The 26,386-nt window shown below is 42.6% G+C and overlaps 1 protein-coding gene and 1 long non-coding RNA gene across 2 annotated transcripts; one reads left to right on the top strand and one right to left on the bottom strand.

Moving 5' to 3' along the window:
- The first annotated feature begins 574 nt into the window (after positions 1-574).
- Positions 575-1,194, top strand: LOC120452264. The gene is made up of 2 exons (XR_005616448.1): positions 575-721; positions 816-1,194. It is a non-coding gene; the product is annotated as an uncharacterized LOC120452264 (long non-coding RNA).
- Positions 1,195-14,105: 12,911 nt separating this feature from the next.
- On the bottom strand, positions 14,106-15,640 carry LOC120453480 (peptide tarsal-less AA). The gene has a single exon (XM_039638213.2). The coding sequence runs from the start codon at positions 14,874-14,876 to the stop codon at positions 14,778-14,780; it is 99 nt and encodes a 32-aa protein (XP_039494147.1). The 5' UTR covers positions 14,877-15,640; the 3' UTR covers positions 14,106-14,777.
- Between the last annotated feature and the right edge of the window lie 10,746 nt (positions 15,641-26,386).

Raw genomic sequence — 26,386 nt, 5'->3', positions numbered from 1 at the left:
TAATGACCTATTATTTGTATAGAACTTTAATAAGAACTTGAGCAAGTTTTGCAGATAAAAACAAGAGAGAACGCTATAGTCCAGTTCCCCGACTATCTGATACCCGTTACTTAGCTAGTGGAAGGGAGAAGGAGAGTCTTAACCACAGTTTTTGGCGGTTTGTAGGCGTTATAGTGGGCGTGGCAGAAAGTTGTTTGGCAAATCGATAGAAATTTACAAGACCAATATAAAAATGAAAAAATATCAAAACATTTTTCAAAAGTGTGGGCGTAGCAGCTTTGGGCGGTTTGAGGGCGTTAGAGTGGGCGTGGCAACATGAATTGACAAACTTGCACTGCGTCTATGTCTCTGGAGTCTGCATGCTTAATCTCAACTTTCTAGCTTTTGTAGTTCCTGAGATCTCAGCGTTCATACGGACGGACAGACGGACATGGTCATATCGACTCGGCTATTGATCCTGATCAAGAATATATATACTTTATATGGTCGGAAACGCTTTCTTCTGCCTGTTACATACTTTTCAACCAATCTAGTATACCCTTTTACTCTACGAGTAACGGGTATAAATAGTTTATAAAGTATCCATTGCTTCTGCTGTCAGACTTGTCAATCGGATATACCTGTGCGTAGCCGATTTTGTATCATTATTATTTGTCCTTTCGGCCTGAACACATCAAAATTTGTTGTCTAGTCTCAAATTATTTCTTTTGTTCGGTTCAAAGTGAGTAGAAATAAGTGCAAACTTATAGAAAAGAAAATGTGTGAAACTTTCGACCAACTTTACACCATTTAAACACGTGCCTCTTTTTCGGCAGAACTTGTACGGATTGATCATGTGTTGCGGACCCTGTGGACCCTGCTGCGGACCTTGCTGCGGACCCTGCTGTGGTCCATGCGGACCCTGCTGCGGTCCATGCGCAGGAGGATGTGGACCCTGCTATGGACCGAATGTCTGCGGACCTTGCTTTGCCTGTGGACCCTGTGGCGGCTGCTACTGTGGATATCCCTGCTGCTAGATAGTTGCAGCTGGTCATCGCCAAGAGGGGTTCCCCAGAACACCAGGACAATACGGTAGTAGTACTACTGTCTATTCCATCCTCGAAGCCACCCAGCTTGCGTCTGGTATTCATCTAATGTTCGTGAACCACAATGAAGTATTTGAGACGAAATAAAAATGAAGTGTAAGCTTCAAAACGGTTTGGTTTTTGATTTTAGTGATAACAATCGTTGTGATCTCCAATCGAGAATGAACAGTTGTAGAATTTGGTGCAATTTGCATAGCAAAGTATCTGATTGTAGAACGGAGATACAGATGCTTAGACTCGAGCGACCCGAATTAGAATCGATCGCAGTCTTCTGTCTTCGGTCTTCGGTCTTCTAATGCGATGTGGTCGACCTTGACGTTTCGCCGAGAGTTTATTGTCCTTTCAATAGAACACGCTAAATAAAACTTATTTAAGCTGTACATACATATGTGGTTCGCACACAGGCATGCACATTATTCAGTTCAGTTTTTGTATTTTTATTTCTATTTTTATTTTCACTTTTGTGTATATTCACTGCACTAATTCTGCGACGAACTAGTTTCAGATTCCGATTCCTGAATTCCGAGCAATACTAAGCGACGGCGAATCATTTCAACAAAAAGTCAACAAAGTGCATATAAAAAATGTATTTAAATTTACCCGACTGCCGGCTCCAGTCGCCGATTCCCCCCTTTTGGCCATATTTCTGACCAACTCCAGCCAATCCGAACCCATCATCAGCTGACTGGATCTACGCGCGCGCCTTTTTAATTGCATCGTTTTTATTTGTGCGACTTTATGCAAATTAAACAAGTTCCCTGCCAAAATATTGCTGTTCGCGTTGATTTGCTGTCTTATTTGCTGTCTGTATTTGCCTTAAATTATTTATTTCTGTGTTGGCTTGTGTTGTGTTGTGTTGTGTTGTGTGGTGTGGGACTCTGTGGACAGTCGGTGTAAGTAGTTTGGCTGGTCAAAGCGCTTTGTTTTGGCTGCCCAAACCAAAATAAGGCGAACAAAAAAGCAGAAACTAAATATAAACACCAGCTTAAACCAAACATGTTTCATGTTTCTTGGGCGGGGGAATCGTTCTACGTATGCTCGCTAGCTGATTTTATTGATTAGCTAAATTGCCGATAATTAGTTTGACTTTGAACTTGATTTAGAGCTTGTTTGAAGCCGCGCCAGCAAAGTGTCAATACTCGACTTGGGGTTCTTTTTGGTGGTTTATCGTTTTTCCGATCGAGCCGTCCAAGGAACGTAGCCCTCTATCACGTGTCGTTAGTTTGGGAACTCATATCAATCAAACAAGATTTAGGTTCGTTAGCTTCAGTCAAGTAAAGTATTCGCATTAAATTAAGGTAGTGGCCATTTGCGTCAGTCCTAAAAGTTTTTCCGTAATATTAAGACTGTGAACTTACCTAATATACTCCTTACACATCAATTTTGAATATTCAATGTATGCACTTTGTAAATTTGTATATTTCTTGTCATATAAACATATATATCGTGCTAGTATCATTTGAAATCAACTTATACAATCACCGTAATCTCCTGCTCTTGTTATCCAATTTCCAGGCTCTTTTTTCAGTGGGTAACTGGCACTGAGTTTCCCCATTCATGCCCTAATTGCAACCCAGCGGATTGGTTCAGCGTGGAGCGTTTCATGATCATGACTAAGGTCAGATTCATAAAAACCGCATAAACTAGACCCAATTTAGTTGACAAACACACACGAAAAACGCCGCGCGAAGAAATTAAAAGCGAAATGGAATTGTTTGTGCAAAAGCCGCCTATTTGCGGGCGAGGGCGATGGCGAGGGGGAGGGGGAGGGGATCCCAAGTGCTGAGGGTGTCCCATTTGCATAGACATTTGCACGTCGAGGTTTGCGGTTTTGGGTGTCCAGAGGCGTATCGGATGCATGGTGGAGGCCCCCTACACCGCGAGAAATAACTGCCCATTTTCAGATCGAACTCCACAAGGGAGCCCCCATTTAGTATTTGACTCTAAGCAGTTTACGTGCATCATTAATAAATCTTTTCATTGTACAACTTGAATGGAAAAAAGGACACAAGGAAATAGCTTTGAAAACAATTACTTTAATAAATTAAATTTAAAATGTAGCAGTACATTTATTCTTTACTTATAATTTTCTTTTAGACTTAGACTTGAACTTTTTCCTCGCTGTATTAGATAGCGAGTGAGGCGCTTCCATTTCCAAGGGTTCGCCTTGTCTGGCGGCTCGGATTAGCCGCTTCCACATTGAACTTGAGCTCCATCGCTCTCCCAAGACAATCCGAATCCGAATCCAAATCCAAATACGAGTGCAATCAGGTTGTGGGCCATTGTTGTTGCCGGATCTGGATCTGGTGCACTTGCGCATAAATCATGCGCGTCCGATGAAATCACGTGTTATAATTAGACCGATGCATTTTCACTTTCCACCAGCCAATCCAATCCAATCCAAGTCAAGCCAAGCCAAGCCGAAGCTATCTCAAATGTCCGCATCCGCATCTAAGGCGACTCAGGGTGACAGCTGAAAATCGTGATATTTGATGGTTGTATCTGAATCCGTCTCTGTCCATGTTGCTGTATCTGTATCTATGCTGTATCTGTATCTGCTGGGCATTTGATTTGACCGGGAACAGATTGGAACGGATCGGAACCCCATTGAGCCATCAATGGATCGGTTGCCGGATTGCCCGTAAAGTGTCGTTCATTATGACCTCCTCTAGTTGTTGGCGGTGGTCCAGCTCTGGATTCTTGGCCCTCGGCTCTTGCCTACATTGTAAGCTCTTTAAAATATGCAGCGTGGCGATACTCCAGCCCCAGCACTCGGATTGGATCGGATCGGATCGGATCGGATGGAATCCACTTGGCACTCCACTCCGCCGGGGCAGCAGGTTGACCATGAGAACATGTTATTAAATTACTGTAATAATGTATTAAGTATGTAAGAATGCTACCAATGTTAATATGTAATAATAATTGTAATGGCCAGGCCAGCCAACAGTATGTGTACATACATATATATGTACATATGTACCAATATGACCGATCAATAGACCGATCTACTCGACTTTGGTCGCCAGTCTATGACTTCTACGCACTTCGTGTCCAGCGCCCATTTGACATTTCCATTTCCATTTTCAGTTCCATGAAAGTGCTAATAATGCACTTATGTATGTACACGTATTGCCCGGGGGTCGATTTCGATATATCGCTGATATATATACAATTTATGGTGCCTTCATTTGCGTCACTTGATCGCAACTGGGTTGGGTTCTGGTATTGTTTTAATTTTTTTTTAAGCTGTTTGAGTGTATAAATATATATTTGGAGGGGCTAAACGAGAACACGAGGAAAGTGTGCCGAACACTTACTTAAATTGTTTGAAGTACTGATCTTTTTTAATTTATTTGTTTAAGATTGGATTGTTCTTTCATTCGGTTATTTATGATCCTTTCAACTAACCATTAACAATGGTTTTTATGAAGTCTAAAAATATGACTTAGATCAACTTTCATAGAACTATGACGATTCCTCCCCATTCATTTAATTGGATATAGAATCCTAATAACAAACTTTTTTTAAAAAGTCACCGCTATAAGCTACAAACTTTAATGCTCTTACGTACAAAGTCCCTTAATTATATGCAAACGGTTGGATGGCTTTCGTCAAGACAACTTGGTAAAAAAAATATGTTAATTAATTGTTTCCCCTTTATTATTTTTTTGCGCCAAATATTCCCGGGAGCGCATTTGTGCTCTTCTTCTTCTGGCTGATGATTCGTGTGTTATGCAATCAATACGATAATTTCAGCGTTTCTACAATATATACAAGTAAAAAGTTAAGGATATGCATATCCAGTTTTAATCGCACGATTTTCTGGATACTGGACTGGCGAACTTTGCCAACGGGTTAGACTTGTAAATAAATCGAATCGCTGTGTGCGTCGGCGTTCAATCAATTAATTAATATCAATTTCTTATAAATTGCCTCCAATGATGTTGAACAATTGCCATGTCTTGGCCCAGGTGCATTAAGTATCTCAATTAACGGCAGCAAATGTCAGCGGTTCGTGCGGATTTTGATATCTGCATTAGCATGTTCTCTTCGCCTCGCATATTACTCGTATTTGTGTATTTGTGTATTTGTGTATTTGCACAATGGCCAATAGTAAACAGTCCGCGTCTGGGCCCGGTCGGCAGTCGATCATTAAACATTTATAAACAAATTATGTCAATTTGTATGTAAACACCAAATCGACTCAAATCGCACAGAGTGGCTGGCTGGCCATCGACTGCAGACGTGCTAAGAGTCGCCTTTGGGCCGCAAATATTCGATTGCAGCTTACAGCTGGCACTTTGCACTCGAATCGGCTTACAGATCGCAGACGGAAAGAAATCTATAGTTAGTACTGTCTCATATTTTGGCAACTTGAAGCGGTCTGGCATCTGATTCCCGATGGGAATTAGTCATGGAACAATAAAATAATATACCCTATCAATCCAGCAGTACATTACATTGAGATGGTTAATGGCTTGTTATACATTTTTAATAGTTTTATACAATTTATAAGCACATACTGAAAATAATATATTGTCTTAAATCTTTAATATATTGAAATCAAAAATTTCCTATTATTCATATGTACATATAAGCGAGAGCTCGAAGCAAATGTGTGATTTAAAAAAACTTTCTCAATAATACTACGGAAAATAAATCAAACTTTGACCACAGTTTTTCGCGCAGTGCATCTGACCGCTCTCAGCTCAAAAGTTTCAGCTTCGCGTCGCGTCACCGTCAACATTTAGTTTGGCTATGCATTTTGTTACTTGAGCTAAATTACAGCGCATGAAATACGGAAGTTGTTATTGTTGTTGCTGTTATAGTAGTTATTGTTGCTATTATTGTTGTTGTTGCTATTACGGCATTGATTGCAGCCTGCACTTAGCGACAGAGTGAACCGGGCGATGTCGTCGAAGGGGGGAGGAGGGGCAGTTTCGGCCGCGGCCAAAAGGGCGTGTGTGTTTTGGCCCAAAGTTGTATGCTGCTAATTTTGATTTATTGCGAATCGCCTTTTATGGCGTTTTATCTCCGTAATGCTTCCTGTTCTCCATTAGATCGGCATGATGTCGTGTGTTTGTGTGTGTGAGTGAGTGTGTGTAACTATGACTAGGCGTCTTTTTCAGATACTATTATACTATTATACTGTGCGATACTTTGCGATCCGATCATTGAGCTTACTGATCTCAAGCTCGCGCACCGCGCGTGTTGTTTGATATTGAACTTGGCTTTGAGGCGAAGTCGAGTGTGGCACGAGTTCTGCCGCGTAAACTGGTGTTCCCCGCCTTATTCTAATTTATATCTAAATTATTAATTGTTTATTTATGTTGTCAGCGAGCGGCTTTGCTCGCCGTAGGTGGTAACTGTAACAATGGGGGAGTATTGGCATTTTGGGGCTGCAGGGGAGTTAAGCGTACTTAAAGGGGTGCAGGCAAGTACGTCTATGCATTTTGTGCATTAAACGCCTTTGGGCCATTTGCATGGCTATGATCATGATCAGGCTTATGCAAAAGCCAAACTTTTTATGCGACACATGCCATAAATGGGGTGATTGCCTCCCTGTATTTTCGCGCAGTGTCGCGATCGTGAGCATGTGTAATGTCAACTTGGTCACTCGTACAAAGGAAGTCATAAATCTAAAATGCTGTCAGTAAAACGTAATAATATTTAAGAATTTTAACCTGAATGATTTGTTCTGACTAAGTTTGGATTGAAAGGGAAATAGATGATGATATGCCCAATATTTGCAAATTAATTTGTGCATTCATCCAAGAAGAACTGCTTTAGTATAACTAGTACTCCACCATCTATTGTTAGCTAATTTGCCTAATCCGAATCGAAAATGATCGCACGTGTTCCAACAAATGATTCCAGCATGCTGATTGTTAATAAATAAATATACGATTGTTATTTATTCTAATTTAATCGGCATTGATCGCTAACTAGATCATTCAGCTCCAAAATATTCCCATGTAATTGGCTACAGCTCCCCGATTTACGTCATGTTCCGGTTTCTGGGTGTATTTCTTGCCAAAAAAAAGTGTCCCGAGGGAAATAACAATAAACAAGGCAAAATACTTGTTTCGCTTAAAGTACGATACAGTAATTAATTGGTGCTAATCTGCGCAACAAAGAAGTATAATAAAAATAAGAGTAATGTGCCAGGGATCGTCTGGCGTGGTCCCAAGACTATTGGGATACAAAATGCACAAATACACTTTCGAAACCGCAATTTATTTGAAGCTGAGTTAATTAAGTGCATTCTGTTTGCCAGCAAGCAGACGAGTTTTGCTTTGTTTAATGAGTGCGCGGTAGGAATACTTTCGGTCCAAATGCTCGTATTGTTTAAGATTTAATTTCAATCTCGATTTATTCAGACAGAGGACTTGCATTTAATGTGTTTCTCACCTGCTAGTCTCAAGGTCGCACCCCCTTTTTATGGCGAATTAAATGTCGCCACTCGCGACTACGGGCTGGCAGTAATGGGTTAATCGGGGCTGGGTTTTCGGGCATTCCTGGATGGACAATGACTGGCAGGAAAAGGGCCGACTTCCCAAGCCACTTAAGAGTGTGATTAATCACAGTTGAGTGTTGCTATCAATTTTAATTTCATTATAAAAGTTTACATTGCCATCGACGATGGTCGGCAAACAAAGGCCGAAATCCAAGACCCAAAAGAAGCACATGACACCTTAAACAAAAAATGAAAATAAAAATAAAAAAAAAATAAAGAAAAAGAAAAAATCAACTGAAGCGGCAGACGAAAACCTTTCGAAGAAGAAGCTATGTGCTATGATACCATAATCCACGAATAAAACTAAAGAAACTCAGATACACACCTCTACAAAGACACACACCTCTACAAACACACACACACACACAGAAACAAAAAAGCTCACAAATAGTTCAATGAACTTATTTTTGTTGTATGTTGCTATGCTGGCTCTCTAGCCCCGTCTCTTTCGCTCTCTTTGTGTAAGTGTGTTTGCGTATTTATTTATGTTTTATTTTTATTTGTTTCGTCTATTTGAATTCACATTTTATGTGCCCACAAGGTGGGAAATATTCCAAGCCAAATGCATTGAAAGCTCACTCGAAAGATACACTTGTATCTTATGGATACGTAGCCCGAAATTAACATTTTAATGATCGAAATACATTTACATTTACAGCGATTTTTTCGTCTTCTTTGATCTGCATTTGATTTTCTCTTCTCTCGTGTGCCATAAAATATTGTCACGTAGCCACCAGCTCTCGTTCTTCTGGATTTTTGGCGTTTGAATGAATTTTGATAGCCACATGCAGGTTGAAGCTCCCCAAATGAAAACGACTAAATATACATTTTCACATGGCTCTAATGAAGTGTGAATAATCCCATTTTGGGGCCAGTCAGTAAGCAAAAAGTATTTAAGCTTAATTGTTATGCTGATAGAGGAGGCGCTAGATGGATTGGTTTCAGCTTCAGCTCCCCAAAAAAAAAAAAAAAAATTAAAGGGAAAAACAAAAGGCATACAAGAGTCCCACCTGACAGGTGTACAAACACACAGGTAGCCAGCTTTTGGTAACAGTGTGTGTGTGTGCGTGTGTGTGTGTCTTTTGGCCAGCTCACGTTTCGTTTGCCGTCTGGGGAGCCCAAGCTTAAGAGCTCTTTCTGTCTGTTTTGGTCAAATACTTTGATATTTTTACATCTAAAACAATTATGAGTTATGCCGACACCTTCAGCAGGTCGAACTCGCATTACTCTAATGGGCTTGTAACAAGGTTTAATGGGGGAAATTACATTAAATCTATAATCATCTAATTCTATATTGTGATGTTTAATATTTTTCTTAATTAATTCATTCTAGAAATATATATTATTTTTATAATTAAAGGTTTTAAAGTCTATAAAGCAGTTCAAAAGAATTAAACCAAAAGAAATTAGAAATATATATAAATATTTTTGTATTTCATTTTCATTTGCAGCTAGTACTTAATGTACCCCATTCAAGGGCTCCGCGCTGCCAAAAACAATGTGTAATAGGTTTTTAATTGAATTGTCGCAAAAACGGCGAACTTGGCTGCTTTCGAAGTTATTTTCGTTTGATTTTACTGCGGACTGTAGGCGCGTGCGTTCGACTTTGGGTGCTATTAATTAATTGTCATGTGCTTATTTCTATTACACAATCTAGCTGCCAGTGGGCGTGTGGGCTGGCGTTAGCGTGAGTAGAGATGCTCAAACTGAGACTAAAAACTGAGGAACAGCTACTTACGCAATTTACTTGCCAACTCGCCAGGTTTGCACAGGTGCGCCACCCCCTCGCCTTCCGCCCACTGCTGACGTCACTGATAGTGGCTGCAAACACAAAACACGAGGCGCTGGCAGATATCAGATATTTTTGCTCGCCAAATGGCACAGGCTGCGCAATTGGTTAACTTGGACTTGGCCAACAAGCCTAAAGTCAGTGCCAAGCAATGAAAATTGCAACGTGTTTTGGCATTAGACGTGAAAGTGGCCAAGTGAGTGGGTGACTTTTGCGAATGCGAATGCGAATGGGAATGGTAATGGAAATGGGCTTTGAAGAGGAGAGGGTAGGACGGCCCACACCAAACGTCAGCAATTGTTGGCTTTTATGGCACGTAATTTGCAATTGGCAAAACCAAGTCCAAGACATGTCCAGCGCGACTGTCTCTTTTGTCGCTGGCAAACTTTTCACTTTTCATTCTGCGCTTTTCCACCTCCTGCCATTTTTCCATCCAACGTACGTGCCCCACGGTGCATATTTTGGCCCGTTGGCCTATTAAGTCCTGGGTTCTTGTTGGCCGCGGGCCAAAGTCTGCATTGAGTGCGGGGAAAACCAAAATCCCCGCCTTGTGCTTATGCTGCCTTTGTAAAGGCAGGCGACCCATTTTGCCTGCATATTGCGCATACGCCCTGTGGTGAATCAAATGTAATCCACTTGATGACTAAGGCCAGATTAAGCCGAAATGTTGAATCTGACACGTGAATCGCCGCAAAACTATGCGAAACAAGTTCAAAAATATTTTAAATATTTATCTTCTCTCTTTTTCTGTGTTGGCTTTGCCAAAATAACAAAAACAAAAAAAAAGAAAAAGAAATATTTGCAAATTAGGAGAAACTATCATATTTTTGAAGGTACGCAGGGAGATGAAACTGAAACTGAATATATAACAAAAGGCACTTGTCTGGGTGAAATTTTCACTAGATATTCAAATGAACGAACAACAACAACTGTGGCTGCTGGCTGAACAAACAAACAACAACTAACACAAAAAACGGAAACCGTTAAAGCCAAAAAAGACAACAACATTAAAAGTTAGTTTTGGAGTCGCTTTCAAATGACGCACTGAAAGAAATTTGATGTGCTTGGATCGGTCCAAAAGGATTCAAGGATCTCACACAAAAATTTAGCTTTTTATTGGAAATGAAATATCTTCACTTAATAGTAATTCATGTGACATCCTTTAGGATTAGTTGACTCATTAAATGTATTTAAGAATAATAATCAAAATATATTGAGACTAGTTAAAGAATAGAGTGTATTCATTCATAATTCGAACATTTTTGCTGAAGATCGGTACTGTTGATTTCACATCCCTGATGAAACGAAATGGGGAATACCCTGGTCCCCGATTTTTCCGCAGTGTACCGATCGTTTGCGCTGATGTTGCTGCTGTTGATGAGGCGTGCTCCGTTGTTTACCCCACTTGAAAGCGACTGAAGATCAATGGGTTGTATGACCAAGAGCAAGACCAGAGTTGCTGCTGTTGGTCTACCACTTTCGTTGATACTGTTGTTGATCTTTGTGTGTGTTTTCGTTTCCAAGACGCCGCTAGAGCTTTGAGCGATTTTTCATTGGAATAGAAAGTGAATTGAATTTGTTTTCGCTAGCGGACTGCGCGTTCCATTGCTCTTGTCGTTGTCGTCTTCATTGGGGTGCCGTTGTTTACACTGAAAACAACGCGCGTTCGAACGGAAAGCAGATGCCCGCCGACACCAAGACAGTCTTCTCTCTGCAGTCTTCAGTCTTCTGGAAATTGGACCATGTCATTGACCTTTTCGCCTCGAGTTGCCCCAAAAGCAGTGAGAGTGCTTGTTGATTGTTTATCTTTCGTTTCAAGTTGTTGTTTCTTCCGCTCGAGGAAAATCGGCAGTGAAAGAGAAGCTTTTGTGGCAATGATCGTGGACTTTACTCGAATGCAATTATTGGTGGAGGTGGCGATCTGTGAAGTTTCCAGATGGTGACAGGAAAATAGTAGAAAATTCGGCGGAGAAAACCGATCACACTTGTACTCCGATTTATTCGATTTCAAAAGATTTAATAGAGAAAGGGGCTATGTTTGATTGGAATTGTAGTTACACCTAAGCAAAATATGACGCATAGTAACCAACCCCTTTTGCACCTTGGACTGTTTTTAAAATAATTATTCAAACACCATTGACTCCCGAAATAGAAATTATCAGTTCAAGTGAAATGTCCCTATTATGGTGTACGTTTTTTATGCCACAAATGTTAGCTGCTTTACAAAACGAAAACAAGCAATTCTTGTAATGTGATCAGAAAATATAATAGTTTTCTCTTTAATGAAGACTAGAGAGCTGTTTACGTCCCAGATTGACTTGACATCCACTGTCGCTTTCTATTTGTGGTGTCTTCTAGCATTTTCCAATGCGGAACCGCCGATCGCCGATCCACGGGCTGCAGTCTGCTGACTCGATTTCTTTTACCAAAATACCAAAATGTGTAAATTGAACGCGGAGCGGCGGCATCGAGCCAATGGGTTTATTCACCTTTCGCCTAATTATCAAAATACATAAGCGGAGTGTACCAGAAAGCGATGTATAGCATACATACTACAAGATACAGATACATATATACAAGTATGTGCAAAAGCTTCGACCAAACCAAGCCAAGCCAAGTCGATCCGATCCGATGACGAAGACAGCAACTTCAATGAAATCAATTTTACGATAATAACTTTTGGGCAGAAACAAAGCCCAGTGAGCCCAGTGAGTGAGGCCTGTGAATCGGAAAGCGAATTCGATTCCGAATCCGATTCCGAATCCGAAGCCCTGCCGATTCATATATAAACATTGATTCAGACCCGGCCAGCAGCTCATGTACCGTTGGAAATGTTTTGCCTTTTCTTTTTTCTTTTCTCAGAGCGTTGTGTGTAAATTTTGTTATTTTGTTTTGTATGTGTGTGTTTTGTTGCTTTTTTTCGTTGTTATTGTCTTGCACAAATGTAGGTCAAGTTATACGTTCGCCAGTATGCGTGTGCGTCTGTGTGTGTGTGTGTGTGTGAGTGAGTATCTGTGTGTGGGACGTTGGGAGCTGGAAGTTGGAAGTTGGATCCGGGGGCGGCACTGAAGGGGGCTGTCATCCCGTCGCACTCTGAATGACTGACTAAAAGTCGGGCGATGAGTCCGAGGCACCGACAGTATTTTCTAGTAGCTCCATCCCCGGCCAACTTTCACTTAGAAAGTTCTGCTTGCGGTTATGAGGAATCGGTTTTTCGTTTGCTCGTTCAATTTGGATACCCTTGCCCAGCGTTTTGTGTTTAGTTTGCTTCCAGAATTCGCACTTCACTTTGGCGCAGAAAAAAGTAATGAAAACAGAGAAGTCCTTTCAAGAATTTCGCTTTATTTCGGAAAATAAATGATCTGCAGAGTCTGAAATATATTTAGTTAACTGTGCAATTATTAAGTTTGAGCTACATATGTATAGTAACTAAGTACTATACTAAACATAGCTATTTATCATACATACAACCAATATATAAATCCCAATAAATAAGGCTTGATAAGGTACAATACTAAAATTTTTGTTAAAAAGTAATAAAAACACAAAGTCCGATGACTTTTACATCACATTCATATTTCGGGATTAACGATTTCAAGGAACCTTTGATTTTACAGGGTATTCAAAGTCGCCCAACTCCCTTTGCCCCTGACGTGTGCTGGCTGTTTTTTCGGTTGGACATGAGTTGGCTTATACACATTCTGTGGCTGAAAGCGATATTCATTCATATCGGCGACAAGTTGTTGTGTTAACTTAACTGGGTCACCGCGCGTGTGGGTTCCTGGGAAGATCTGAATGCAGGCGGGTCAGTCGAATCGAATCGGATGGGATGGGATCCCGACCTGGCTGATCTGGCCGAGGTGATCGCCCAATTGCATTTTCAATTCGAATCGGCAAGCGAGTGGGAAAGCTTTCCGTTAGGCGACGTCATCAGCGCCGGCCGCGCAGCAACCTTGGCGATCAGCTGTTCGCTGCGAGTGGATTTCCCTGAACTTCATACTGATACACGAGTATGAAAAGCTATGTGCGCGTGTCTATTAATAGTCGCTCTCTCGTTTTCCACAGCTCTCTGTCGAAAAATATACTCTGTCTCTGTTGGGGAACTTCCTGCTGGAAAAACCTGCTGGCAGAGGCAGAGGCAGCGGCAGAAGCAGAGCGCGTGAAAAGCTCGTTGCTCTCTTAAGTGGAAAACAGCGATCTCTCGCTGACTCTCTCAGAATCACAAGTTCTCGGCTGTAGTTGTTGTGCTATTATTGACCTAATCACTTGTGGAGCACAAACGAACATTGAACTTTTACTTCCGCATAAGCCTTGCCCGATCGAGATTCGCTCTTTCGATTGTCCGGATAATATTTTTGCATTGGGAAATGCGTTTTTCATTAACCCCCTCCGCGTTTTCCACTTTTATTGATCATTTCCAGGCCGCTTGGCCGCCGGCGACCGCCCAGTGACATTAATTAATGCCCACAGATTCATCAAATATGCGCTGGCCGTTTGGAAAATCATATTTTATGCTCCCCCGGCAGCAATTTGTCCGCGGCGGAGCCCCAAGAGATCCGTGTGTGTGTGTGTGTGTGGGCATGTGTATGTGTATCTGGAAAATCTTGTAATTTAATGCGACAATTTTTTGCTGGTAGCTGGTCCATCCATACACCCATCGATCGATGGAAAATCCACCGGCAAATGGAAAAAAATTTACTCAAAAATGTACTCAGTTTTAAATATGGTTTTCTTTTAATATTATATTTAAATGGGTGTGAGAGGTGTGTGTTTGGGGTCTCTGGATGTCGGTCGAAGGTGTAGACATATAAATAGCTTAAAACGCTTAAGATCTAAACAAAATTTCTCGCTCCGAATGAATTTCCTTGCTCTCGACGAGAGAGAAAAAAAGAACATTACAAATCGTTGGCAATAAATAAATGATAATTTAAACAAACTAAGATTTGCTCGGGAAATATGACACTAAACGTAATACTCTTTGCGTAATCTTTTCCAATTTGAAGAAGCAATTACAAGTGTATAGTATATATATATATATAACATAGATGGTGTATGTGTGATACAATATAGAATATAGGATATTAATGTGTGCGTTTCGGTGTTTTGTGAACAGCAATGAACAGTATTTAATTTAAATAGTATGATAATAATAAATAATTAATATAATAGGTATGGGTAGGCTACGCAAAAACTACATAAATACAAAAGTCTGCATCGCAGGGCTCCTCTCATGGGAAGCCCCAATCGCCAGCTTTCTCCTCCGCCGGCAGCTGGAAGTCTCCTCGCGGCCACGAACGCGCAACCAGCGCGCTCCCCCAATCATGCCCAGAGTTTTTGGATAAGGCACGGGCTTTATGGGGCTCTGAAGACGGGGTGTCAGTGTCTAGTACTGCCCGGTTGGATCCAGGCAGTCCTGTCGCCTCTTTTGGCGGGAGTCCTGCGCGTCGCGGGGTCGCCGGTAGGTTCCAGTGGGATCCAGCATGTTGTAGGATTGTATTTTTGGGACTCTTGAAGTAGAGATAGTATTTCTCCTGGCAGTAGCCTTGTACTTGTATGCTTGGCTGAGTGGCAGAACCTTAGTAGGTGCCAGTGGGGTCCAAATCGTGCGACATTTTGAGACTGATTACGATCACTTTCGGCTTGAAACGCAAAATACAGCTGCTTCTTCTGGCTTGCTCCTTCTTCAGTACTGACCAGTGGGATCCAGATAGGCGGCCATGGCGAAGATCTGTGATTTATTGGGCTTGCTAAAGATGTGTACGACTACGATGTTCAGCTGACTTCGTATAGCTTCTTTAGTACTGGCCAGTGGGATCCAAGTAGGCTGCCATTTCGAATGCCGTGTATTGACCAAAAATACTTGAATGACAAAACCGAGCTGGCTTTTTGTTGCTGCCGCTGATGCTGCTGCTGTCGATTCTCCTTTGTTTAATTTGAATCAGCGCGATATTGAACTTTATACTGGTTCTCGCCGCTGTTGTTGTAAGTTCTTTTATTATCACCACCAGTTGTTGGGTTTCTTGGCTGATTATACAGTCACGTTTGGTTGTGTGTTTGGGGTTTTTTTGTTGTGCGTTCAAGAGTCACTGACACTACAAATTTCTTTATTGTTTATTAATAATGTTTAGATGTTTCGGGAACCGCACGGAAAATCTTTAAGGCGTTACGTGAAAATCTGCGGACTTTTTTTGACGTCTCAGCTGGTTTTCTTTTAGCTGGTGATCTGCACTCGTCGAATGTTGTCGATCTTTTGATTTGATTTTCGTCAAGTCGTAAGCTTAAATGCTCGACCGGCTCGACGTCGCTGCCGGCGTCGCAGTCGAGGGCTCCAAGAGCGGGAGCGAGTGCAAAAGAGAGCGATATATGGCAGGTGCGCCGCGCTCTTAATGGCACCTTTCTCTTAGGCGAGTGGGTGAGAGCGAGTGCGGAGATGATCACGATCGTATTTTCATTCATTTCCAGGTAGAGCACTTCTCGCTTTCGCTCTCTCCGCTCTCGCTCGCTCTCTCTCTCGGTCTGCTCGCACCCACCTTGATTTCATTCACGAAACAGCTGTTTCTGATCGAGTGCCCTCGTTCTGCTCATACGTCCAGGTGAGCGCGAGTGTGTGCGCGAATGTGTGAGGGCCGTGTGTGTGTGTGTGTGCGTTGGAGGAACTCAGGTAGGAACTATCCTGGAATTCCATTGGTCCTTGTATTCCCAGACTGCGATCCTGAGGCAGCAGACTCCACCTTCTTTTAAGGCCCGCAGCTAATTAGGGTCTATCTTATGGCCAAATTTAGTATAGTCCCAGGCAAAGTGCACTCGAAAAAATTGTGTTTTTCTTGTTACTGATAGAAGGGTTTCAAGGAAAAGTGGGAAATTGATTTTTCAATTGAAAAATACATTTATGTATTCCGGATTATACAACGATACAGAAAGAACTTCTGCTATATTAGCTTAGAACATTTTCTAAATATGTTTTCTTAACTTATTGTTTATTAAGGTTAATATTTTCGAGACTCATTTTAAATGACTATTAACATAAATCTTCTTTGAATAAATAAGCTGGGAATAAACCTTTATACACAAAAAGATAAATGCTATACACCCTTTTACAAATAAGTTCTAACTTTATAAAAAGGTCAATTTATAACCTTGCTTCGCCAGTGAAATCTTTTTCAGAAACATATTACATATATAATAGTGTAAACTGGACATTCTTTATAACACAGCAGGAAAAAAAGAATACAATTTTGTTGGTCACAGGTCCAAGGAAGGGTGTAAACCCACCGTGCAAATATCCATTAATGTACTTTGCCAAGTGCAAATGAGGGAATATAGATGTTAACCCAAGATTGTGGCTGTCGCCGCTTGGTCAAACAGAGATGACAAGCCGAGGATCCTTGCCAAAATGCTAATATCCTTATGTGCCATAAGTCCCAAATTAATGGTCTTTGAGCCGGCGGCGCGACGGCCACTGCCCACTTTACGTGACATTTGTGGTAGCCTAAGCCGGGCCAACTCGCAGATTCAAGACTCAAGACTGAAGACTCAAAAGGCTTAGGCCGCAACTGCCGACTCACAAAAAGGATAAACGCTCGGCATGAGTCAGCAGTCAGCCGGTGTCGGTTCTGAACGACCCAGCGAACCCATCAAACCCATCGAACACATCAAACCGACGGGTGCTTCCGCGAAATGCGACACCGGACCGGAGGCAGGTCCACTCACAAAGGCCACTGGGATGCGACAAAGAGTAATAATGAGATACTGCGCCGAGGTGTTGCAGAATTTCTCGATCTTTCACATATTTTTAAACCCAAATTTGCTCGGTGTCCAAGTCAGCTGGTGAGGCCAACAGCAGCAGGCGAGGATTACAAGGTGTGTCATCTGCCGCACAATAGGAAATATAAATCCTTTCGTTTTATTACAACGACGTAAAAAACTCACAACTAGAAGGGCCACTTCCGGCACACTACAAAAAATTCGAATATTCGCCTGGAGGACGGCTGCTTGGCACGAGCGGGGGATGCAACCCTTTGGCACGGGCCCGGAATCAAGGATTCCATCCCGGAGATGGGAAGATCTTCGTCGACTGTAAGATGATCGCCACACCCTTTGGCACGGGTTCGTGAAGAAATGGGGGGAGCCATTGCCCCTTGAATTGAACTAAATTGAGACCTTGAAATCAGATTGATCAGACGAAAGCATATCGTATTGAATGAGATTCAATTGGGCTTCAAATGCAGAAGAAGAAATGAAACCATTATGAAGGGATCATTTCAAGGATTGTTTTTGAACATTTCAGAGATTTGAAGTGCAAAAGAATTGTATTATTTCATTATTTGTAAAGTAAATCAGAAGTACTTAACTTATATCATACTTAGCTCCTCTCTCCTGTCCACAATTTATTGCCTTAAAAAGAGATTCATGACTTGGGATTTATCACTGTGATGTTGTATTCATTTGGTTAAATAATCTACGATTTTTTTGCTAATATGAAATGTCTTAGTAACTTGAAGACAGGGAGCCACAGCTGTAGTGAAAACTCTTAGGGGTCCATTAACCTAATGCTCCCTGGGTCATTCAGCTTGGAGTTTTCGCCGTTAGCTTGTTTGGTTTACCTGGCGTGGGATCGGGATCCCCAAGAGCGAAATTCACCTTTTTAAGTGATGCACCGGATGCGCATCATCCTCGCTGCATTTTGGCGCTTCCGCTTCTGGGTTTTCACTTTCCAAATGGTTTTTGCTTTTTTATTAACGAATTTCGTTATGCATCGTTTGGGCCCGAGTTTCCCTTTCCGTTTTGCACCTTTTGTTTTCCCAAAATGCGCCACGTGCCACATCCAACATTTGTTGGCACAACTGTCAGTCGGTGAGTTTTCCCCCTCGAGCACTTTCCCTGCCGCATTTGCCTTGTAATTCGATCAATTTAATATTTTGTTCAGGGCGTCCAGGACGGCTGCTGCGGTTTTCATAGGTTTTCTTTTGAGCCGACTTATGCAATGTTTGCCAAGGGGCCCAGACGTCGAGAAAAACCTCCAAACGGTCTTGGAGATTTTTTAAAAATTTGGGTCAATGCTCGTTGTTTATTTCGGTTTGTGCACATTTAACAGTATTTTCCGCTGACTTTTCTTGCTCTTGGACTTGGCCATGCAATGTTGCAGTTTTGTGGTTTTTTTTCGAATTGGTTTGCTATTCATAAATTGCCATTGCAATGGCAGAAACTTGTTATTGTTGCTGTTGTTAGTTGCTGCCGCGTTGACAGTTTGAACACTCGTGCTTTTGGCCCAAAACTTGCTCGGCTAGCAAATGCTAAGCGGTAACTTCTCTATTGGCCTGGCCAACCCACCTAAGTCGCTTAAGTCGCTTGACACTCTTGATTGGCCAGAAGGTAACGGCAAGCACTTAGTCCACTTGACCCAAATTGGCCACAAAATTGGTAGCGGTAATCGATTCTTGGAAAGCCAAGATGCGACCGCTTACCAATGCTAACATATTTTCAGTATGTAGATAAGTACGTCGATCTTAATTTACTTGTGCCTCTGCGATTTGCTCATTATAATGCAAAACCTAAATTTGTATCTTTGCTATGCTATTTCAGCTATACCATTTGGTAGTCCTCGCTTCCAAGAATCCTGACCAGAACAACGACTGTTGTGATCCACGTGCCCGCCGGAACCAGTATAAATTACGATGTGAACTTTTACTCCAGATTTGGTCAACGAATTAAATCAAGTAAACGTGACTGTGATGGAACTTTTCCTCGATTTCCAAACACCTAACAGACAGCACAGCCACCGAATTGGAATGGATTGGAGCGTATTCGGATTCGGATTCGGATTGGCTCCCATTCCCCGCATTTCGCTTGTAATGACTGGCAAATATGTTAAAGAGTCTGCGCGGGGAATTGAATATGCTAAATCCGAGACCTATAGATCGGCTCATAACAGACGCACTGACGCAGTGACGCAGAATGCAAATCCGGCATCCCTTGGCTACTTCACTCACTTTTTTCTGGCTTTCGGCCAACGGCAATTGCCGAAACTGAAATCTCAATGAAAGGATATTAGGTAAGTCGCCCGCCGGCTGCGCGGGTCGTTCTCCGTTAATGGCACCAATATGAACGGAATATCTGCGTGCGGTGCATAAGAATCTGCATATGGTATCTATCTCATATAGTGTATGCAGCATATACCTCAGATACTGCATATACGGACTGTCGATCATTACACAGCGGTCAAACGGTCATTGGCCTGCTTGCGCATCGGCCGCGTATCTTGCAGATACTCCTCCCGAGCAATCGAGCTGCCGAGTATCTCAGTACCTCGGTATCTGGGCATCTCGTTGTGGATGTGGATGTGGATATGGATGCCACTACTGCATGCTGCTCGCTGGCACGTAAGCAGTCTTGGCATCTTTCACCGTGTGTTGGCGCAGCTTACGCAAAATTATTTATGAAAACGGAGCCCGGCATTAGGAAAAAAACACGGGTGAGGAAAGTCTAGCTGGGTCCATCGAAATTGGGTATAGCCTGGCAAGATCAGAACTTTGGATCAATGAAGACTCTATACTTGGACTTACACAAGATTTTGTTACTTTTCAGAAACAAATTTGCGAATTTGAAACATTTTCTCTGCACTTTCTTGCTGAAGCCTTAGGTGGCTAGATATATTTAACTAAGGCGAATAATATTCGTACTTAATTCTCAAGTAAAGGTGATAATTTTGTTTCGATATTTATTATAAATAGTTTGGTCTGCTACCTCCCAATCAGTTCAGCCTCCTTCTAGAGCGGAAAATGAAAAAGCTGCCCATGATTGTGAGCTATCATTCAAACGCAGCGCCGTCAGAATGGAAATTTCCGAGTTCTATGGAAATTCCGCATCGATTTGCATATGCGACAATCGGCGGTGGACTGCGATTGTAATTGCAATTATCGTGCAGTTTGTTGATAAACGGGTGGTCGAGTGTTCGAGTGTATCGGTCATTCGAGTATCTGGGCAGCCGGGTATCCGAGTATCCGAGTATACGAGTAACTGGTGGCTGAAAATGGAGATACAGATGGAGATTGAGACGGAGATGGAGATGGAGAGTGCGTGCGCGTATCTTATGCATGCTAACTATGAACCTTGTCCGCGCTCTTATTACAGCTCTGTTATTGATTTCATAATTTATCAGTTGCGCCTGTCAATGGCCATTAGATCAATGCATCGCATTGCGCGCATAACAAAGACGCCGCCTCTTGAATGGAAAATCTTTCGGATTACGAAAGCCCGAGGGCGGTAACCTTCTCAAGGGGTGGCGATAGCAGGAGGGGGAATAGCGATCAAAACACAAAACAAATGACAAATCAATCTGTTGGCAATCAAAAATGACTTCCCCATGGCATCGACGCGATTTTCACCCAATAAGGAAGCAAAGCAACCAGCGGCACATGCAACATGCAACACCAACAATAACAGCAGCAGCAACCAGAAACTGCAGTCAAGCAAAACATAAAATGAGCAAAGGCCTCATACACTGAGAAAAAATCAAAGTCGATGGGCACCTGCATAAGCATGCAGGTCACAGAAATCAGGAGCATGGTGGATTTAATTCTGATTTGTTGTTGATTTAATGGTGATTTTGCCGCAAGTCTGTTGCATGTGTTTCTGGGACAAGCTGATGAATAGATCTTTATTTTAAGCCTGTGTCCATTCACGCATGAAATATATAAATAACAAATTTTTACCGACTTGCTGAATCTTACTTATAAGGCACTTAACATGATCTTATAAAATGATGTTATGGCGAAGTCCAAATAAATTTACGTGGCGTTGCACTATTGGCATTGCGATTGGTAGTTGCCCCCTATTTAAATGGTAACCATACCATAAAACTCTTAGTTGAATAAAAGTTTCTGTTCATAGCGAGTTAGTGCGTTATAATCTTTTGAGTTCTAAGTGTCTATTTTAAAATTTATAATTCGTATGTATGTCTTTCTTTGTGGCTATTTTGCTCAGTGCATCAGCCGCGGGCCCTATAAATCTGTGGTGCCTCGGGAGACCGGAGATCGGGGACTTGGTCTCCAGCCAACCAGCCAACCAGCCAAGTTTCGCCCGAGCAGAGCAACAGACCAGACCAGTTGCTCTTGCTCTGGCTGCGACGACCAGTTGGCCTGGCCTAGGTGGCTCTTGGTGGCGGAGGCGGAGGAAGAGGGGAGGGGGATTCCGGAGGAGGCTGTTGCTTGGAAGTAAAAATAACCTCAGCTAAGTTCACTGGGGCGAGGTTGAATGAACTCGCAGAGAAATGTGATCTCCCCTACCCGATTCTCCGGATCCCCGGTGGATCTTGCCGCCATCTGCAACTTGTTTGCGAGTCCGGATATATCAATAAGTGGCCTTTTGGCTACGGCTTGAGCCGCGATTGCAGTCTCAATTTCCCTCAATTAAACCTTGTATTTTGCGAGCAATTCGCGGCAGCGGCAGCGGCTGCAGACGACAGATACAATTAACTTATCGCGAAAAAGTTTCCGGAAACTGACTGACTGCCCACACAATCGGTACTGGGTAATCTGGCGGAGCTCTCGAAAGGGGCTTTCCGCGGGGGAAAATCGCGAGTTTCGAGTGGTCGCCGCTCCGGGAAAGCAAATGCAATAATACACTCGTATCACAGACGTTCGCGGCTCGCGTTTAATATGTTTGTTGACATCCAATTAGAGCGATTTCCTTCCTCATTAACAATCGCAGCAAGTGCGGATGATATTTGACGGGGGTACGACTATTACATACCCTGCAACGGTTGAAACTTAAGAAATGGAGACATGAAAGATGTTAAATTACAAGTCACTAAAAAATATTACATAAATATTAAAATTTAGACAATTAATATGTTGGTTTTAGTACATATCTTAAAAATTCAATAAAATTAATATTCGCATTCAAGTAATATAAAGTACAAAAGGAAGTTGTTTGCTTCTTTTGGTATTCTATTTCTTTTAACTTTAATCCACAAAATTTGTTTGAATTTATTTGCATCCCTTTAAGGTGTAATGGAATTTCCAATTTCAGATTTAAATATCAATGCAACTCTTGTCACAAACCCCATATACCCATTTTACCCTGCCCAAACTTATGGAAACGGAGAGTGCTGTGAGCTGGAACGCAGACGTTGATGTTTTGAAATTTAACTCAAGCGTCAAAAAATTATGGCAAACATGAACGAGATGTACGCAGTGCACACACACCAGTTCCGGCCGACTATGAGTGTGAGTACGAGTACGAATATGAATACGAGTACGAGTATGAGTATGAGTACTTGCACGACAAACAATTAGAGCTGCGGTGGACATTGTGGCGATGCATTTTCCTAGACATCACGGGCACATCATGCCACCTCACGGGCGAGTATCTGCCAGATACTTTGTTATATATGTATATACACTATCGCCCAGATACCCATACCCTTACCAACTCACGCACACCGAGCCGCAATTAGAGCTGCTGGCAGCTCTGCACGCTTAAAGTACAATAAACCCAGATACAGCAGCACTCAACACAATGATAGTCGAGTCGTCGAGTCGTGGGGTTTTTGAACTTGCTCCTCACCACGTTACGAATACCACCTAAATACCACCTTGATTCGCAATCCCCTCGAGCCCCAATGCCCTGCAGTTCCCCCTGTGGCTGAGTTACTGGTCCCTCGATTCTAGTTGGTATCTGGCTGAGTTTTATGACGCTGGCGCCGCTTTATGGCAAACATTTAGCGGAACGCTTAGCAGCCAAATGGCTTTATTATTGATGCCAACGAGCAAACGAAGCGAAAGTGAAAGCCTGTGCATTTGGCTCAAACGATTTGGGCCACTGGCGGGAGTTCCATTGCAAGGGAGATGGCTTTAATCGAGTGCATTTCTTTTATACTTTGTATTGGATAAAGAATCTAGTAGGTCCTATTAATAGTATGCTCCGCTCATTTGTATTTCAAATTATATAATAATACGTAATTTATCCTGATTACTTTATTATTATCCAATCATGATTACCAATACATTGTATGTATTGCATGTCTACATTGTATAGCTGACCAACCAACTTATGAGCAGACAACGTGGTCACCTAGGCACGACTTGCCACATTTTAGAGTCCCATTCCTTTTGGCCACATCCAGAAGGCGCCCAGCAGGACAATGAGTGTCTGTGGAAGCGCTGCTCCTGCGAAGGCAAACACGCAAGCCGGTTACATAGGAGGACATTTGGGCTTAGGGCCCGGTGGTGTAATCCAGAGGCCCATCCATGTACGGAGCACATAATGCCATTTACACACAGGGCGGACGGGGAGATTGAGAACAGAGAGCTGGGCTGTCTCCATTACATGGCATGAATAACAAATCTAAACATATGTACTACACATAAATATGTGTACCCCAGCCAAATACACAAAGCAAAAAGCGAGAAAAAATCCAAAGTGGGGCCTGTACAGGGCGCACACACTCAGACAGACACGGGCCAAAACAATGTGGAACAGCAGGGGCGAATGTGTCGACATGGGGTGGCTCGACCCCTCCTTTGATTCTCGCTGCTGGCGACGATGACGATGATGATGATAGCTGCTACCCTCTGAAGCCCTGAACCCCTGCGCCCCTTCAACCACCCAACTCCCTGTGCCCCCGAACCCCCCGAAAGGACCACACCCCTGGCGAAACTCCACTGCGGCACTTGTGCTCACATCCTGCGAACCTATTCACATTTCATATACTTACATCAGTGCACTGGTGTTGGTAGCGACCCCTTGTCACGCTGCAAGTGTGCGGGACGCAGGGGGATGGTTGCAGGGGCGTAGGCGGGGGTCTCGCAAAGTATTGCATTTAAATACATTAAATTGTGTAAATAATATGCTACACATGTTGCCGGTTGCCGGTTGCCAGTTGCCAGTTGCCCGTTTCCAGTTGCCAGTTCATTAAATACATGCCACAGATATACATGCCTAGGCACATGTATCTGCCAGATACGTGGCACTCACACCCGCACTCACACACAGATATATCGCAGGACACGGATACAGCTACAGCTACAGCTAAAGTTACAGTTACAGGATTGGCTGTAAGCCACATGCAACATTCCATGTGTTTTTGTGTGTGCTTAACTGACCAGCAATTTATTTATGGCGTTTTATCAATTTTATTTTCCCTCCTCTTTGGTTACGTTATTTGGTTTTTGTTATTTTTTCCCCATCGCTCTTGGCCTTTCGAATGTGTCCCATTCCAATTGACCCTATTGACATCCGCCTGCTCGGACTTGCTGCTCGCCTGATGGCGTATCCTTTAAATGCAACTTGTGCGCCACTCGTCCGCCGGGCGTTTTGGCCCTGCCAGCCACTTGAAGCCCGCTTTGATCCTCTTAAACCAATTAAGGCCGAGAGCGCCGACTTGAGCATGCTCAACGGTACGACATCAAAGCGTCTCCCGAGTGAGTCCATAATCTTCAAAGCTCCAGAAATTCATTTCTAACAGGCTGCCAGCCGCTAGGAACAGGACACCGGAATGCTGCTCCCCCAGCGGAGCAGAAGGTGGCCACCGCCGGTGTTTTTATGTGTGCAAGACTCGGATTTTTCGTTTATTTTTTCGCTTTGTTGAATATTATTTACCCTAAGCGATTTGGCGCTCTAAATGATCACTGCCAGAAAATAAGTTACATAATTCATATTATTTTGATTCTAAGATTTCCATTCTGTTTTTAATAATTTATTTTAGATACTATCTGGGTTAGTTGAATTAATTAATTACAATGTGTAGAGAGGAAGGAACCCTACTTTATGTTTGGTAAAAACTTAGCTGGTATAATAAAGTACTTATTATATTTGATCATTTAAAGTCCACATTTAAGTATGTACGATAATTCCTAAAATTTTGTGTTAAATTTAAAATACCGTTTAAAGGCTTATATTCTCACGTTTAATTTGATTACAAGTATTTCTGCTGGTGCAGCATGTATGTACATCCCTGTCCCTTTGCCACTCGGATGTCTGAGATTCGTGGGTGGTGGGTGGTTGGTTTAGCTAAGTGGGTGGTGGTTGGTGGTTGGTCGGTCATGGGTGGTTTTTAGACGGTGTTATGTGTCATGCGCATAGCTGGCGTACCCCAACATCTAACTGTGCTAATGCATACCAACGCCTGCTGGAAGTCCTCGGCGCCGGATAGCTTCTAATAATGAAATTCTCGCTTAGAATTTTCTAACGCGAACGCAACCCTAGGCAATGGGCCAGCCCAAAAGTTATTAGGATTTTTACCTTTCTCAATGGCTCGCTGTATTTAGCGGTTTTTTTTTGGCGTGTGACACCTGAGGGTGGAGACAGAATATGGGAGTGTGCGGCTACGTTTCCTGGTTGCCTGTTGGGGCCAGGTAAATTATGCAATCTTTGGCAACGACAACGGCGACAGGTGCGCGACAGGAGCCAATCGACTCCTGCGGCAGGAGTTGGCGCTCATAATAATGGATTTTTTCGTATATTCCAACAAGGCGAACAGCAATTGGGGTGGAATTCCGGCTAAATCCCCTTGACGTTAGATAAAACTACACTCACCCACATGTGTGTAGTGGGTTGGGGGTGGCGATTACTGTTATAACTAAAACTACGAAACTATAGTGTTTCAAAACTAACAGTATTACCATACCAGGTTATCAGGCCAACAGCATTTCCCAGGAGGACGAGCAACTATCTCAGTTGGCTTTCACTACTGGAAAATAGTTGGGAAAACCCTCTCTCCGGCCCTCTCTCACATGTGTGTGGAAAGCGAAAGTGTCCTGCGCTCTTGGCATTCGAAAACTACACATGTGAGGCGTCTAAGCAGAGCTAAGAAGCTGCCCAAACCATTGGCGAAAAAAATATCTAAGCAGCCCCACACCCCCAAACGAGTATGGCGTTTTTTCTCAATGCCCCCATATGTATGTATATCTATAGCATACAATCGAGCGTGTAAACTACCCCAAAAGCAGAAAAAGCTAAGGGTCGCAAATCGGCAGTCACAGTAAGTGAAAG

Source organism: Drosophila santomea, chromosome 3R (genome assembly GCF_016746245.2).
Source record: "Drosophila santomea strain STO CAGO 1482 chromosome 3R, Prin_Dsan_1.1, whole genome shotgun sequence".
Taxonomy (NCBI): Eukaryota; Metazoa; Arthropoda; class Insecta; order Diptera; family Drosophilidae; genus Drosophila; species Drosophila santomea.
The sequence above is the reverse complement of the archived record's forward strand: the minus strand, read 5'-3'. Positions and strand labels throughout refer to the sequence as shown.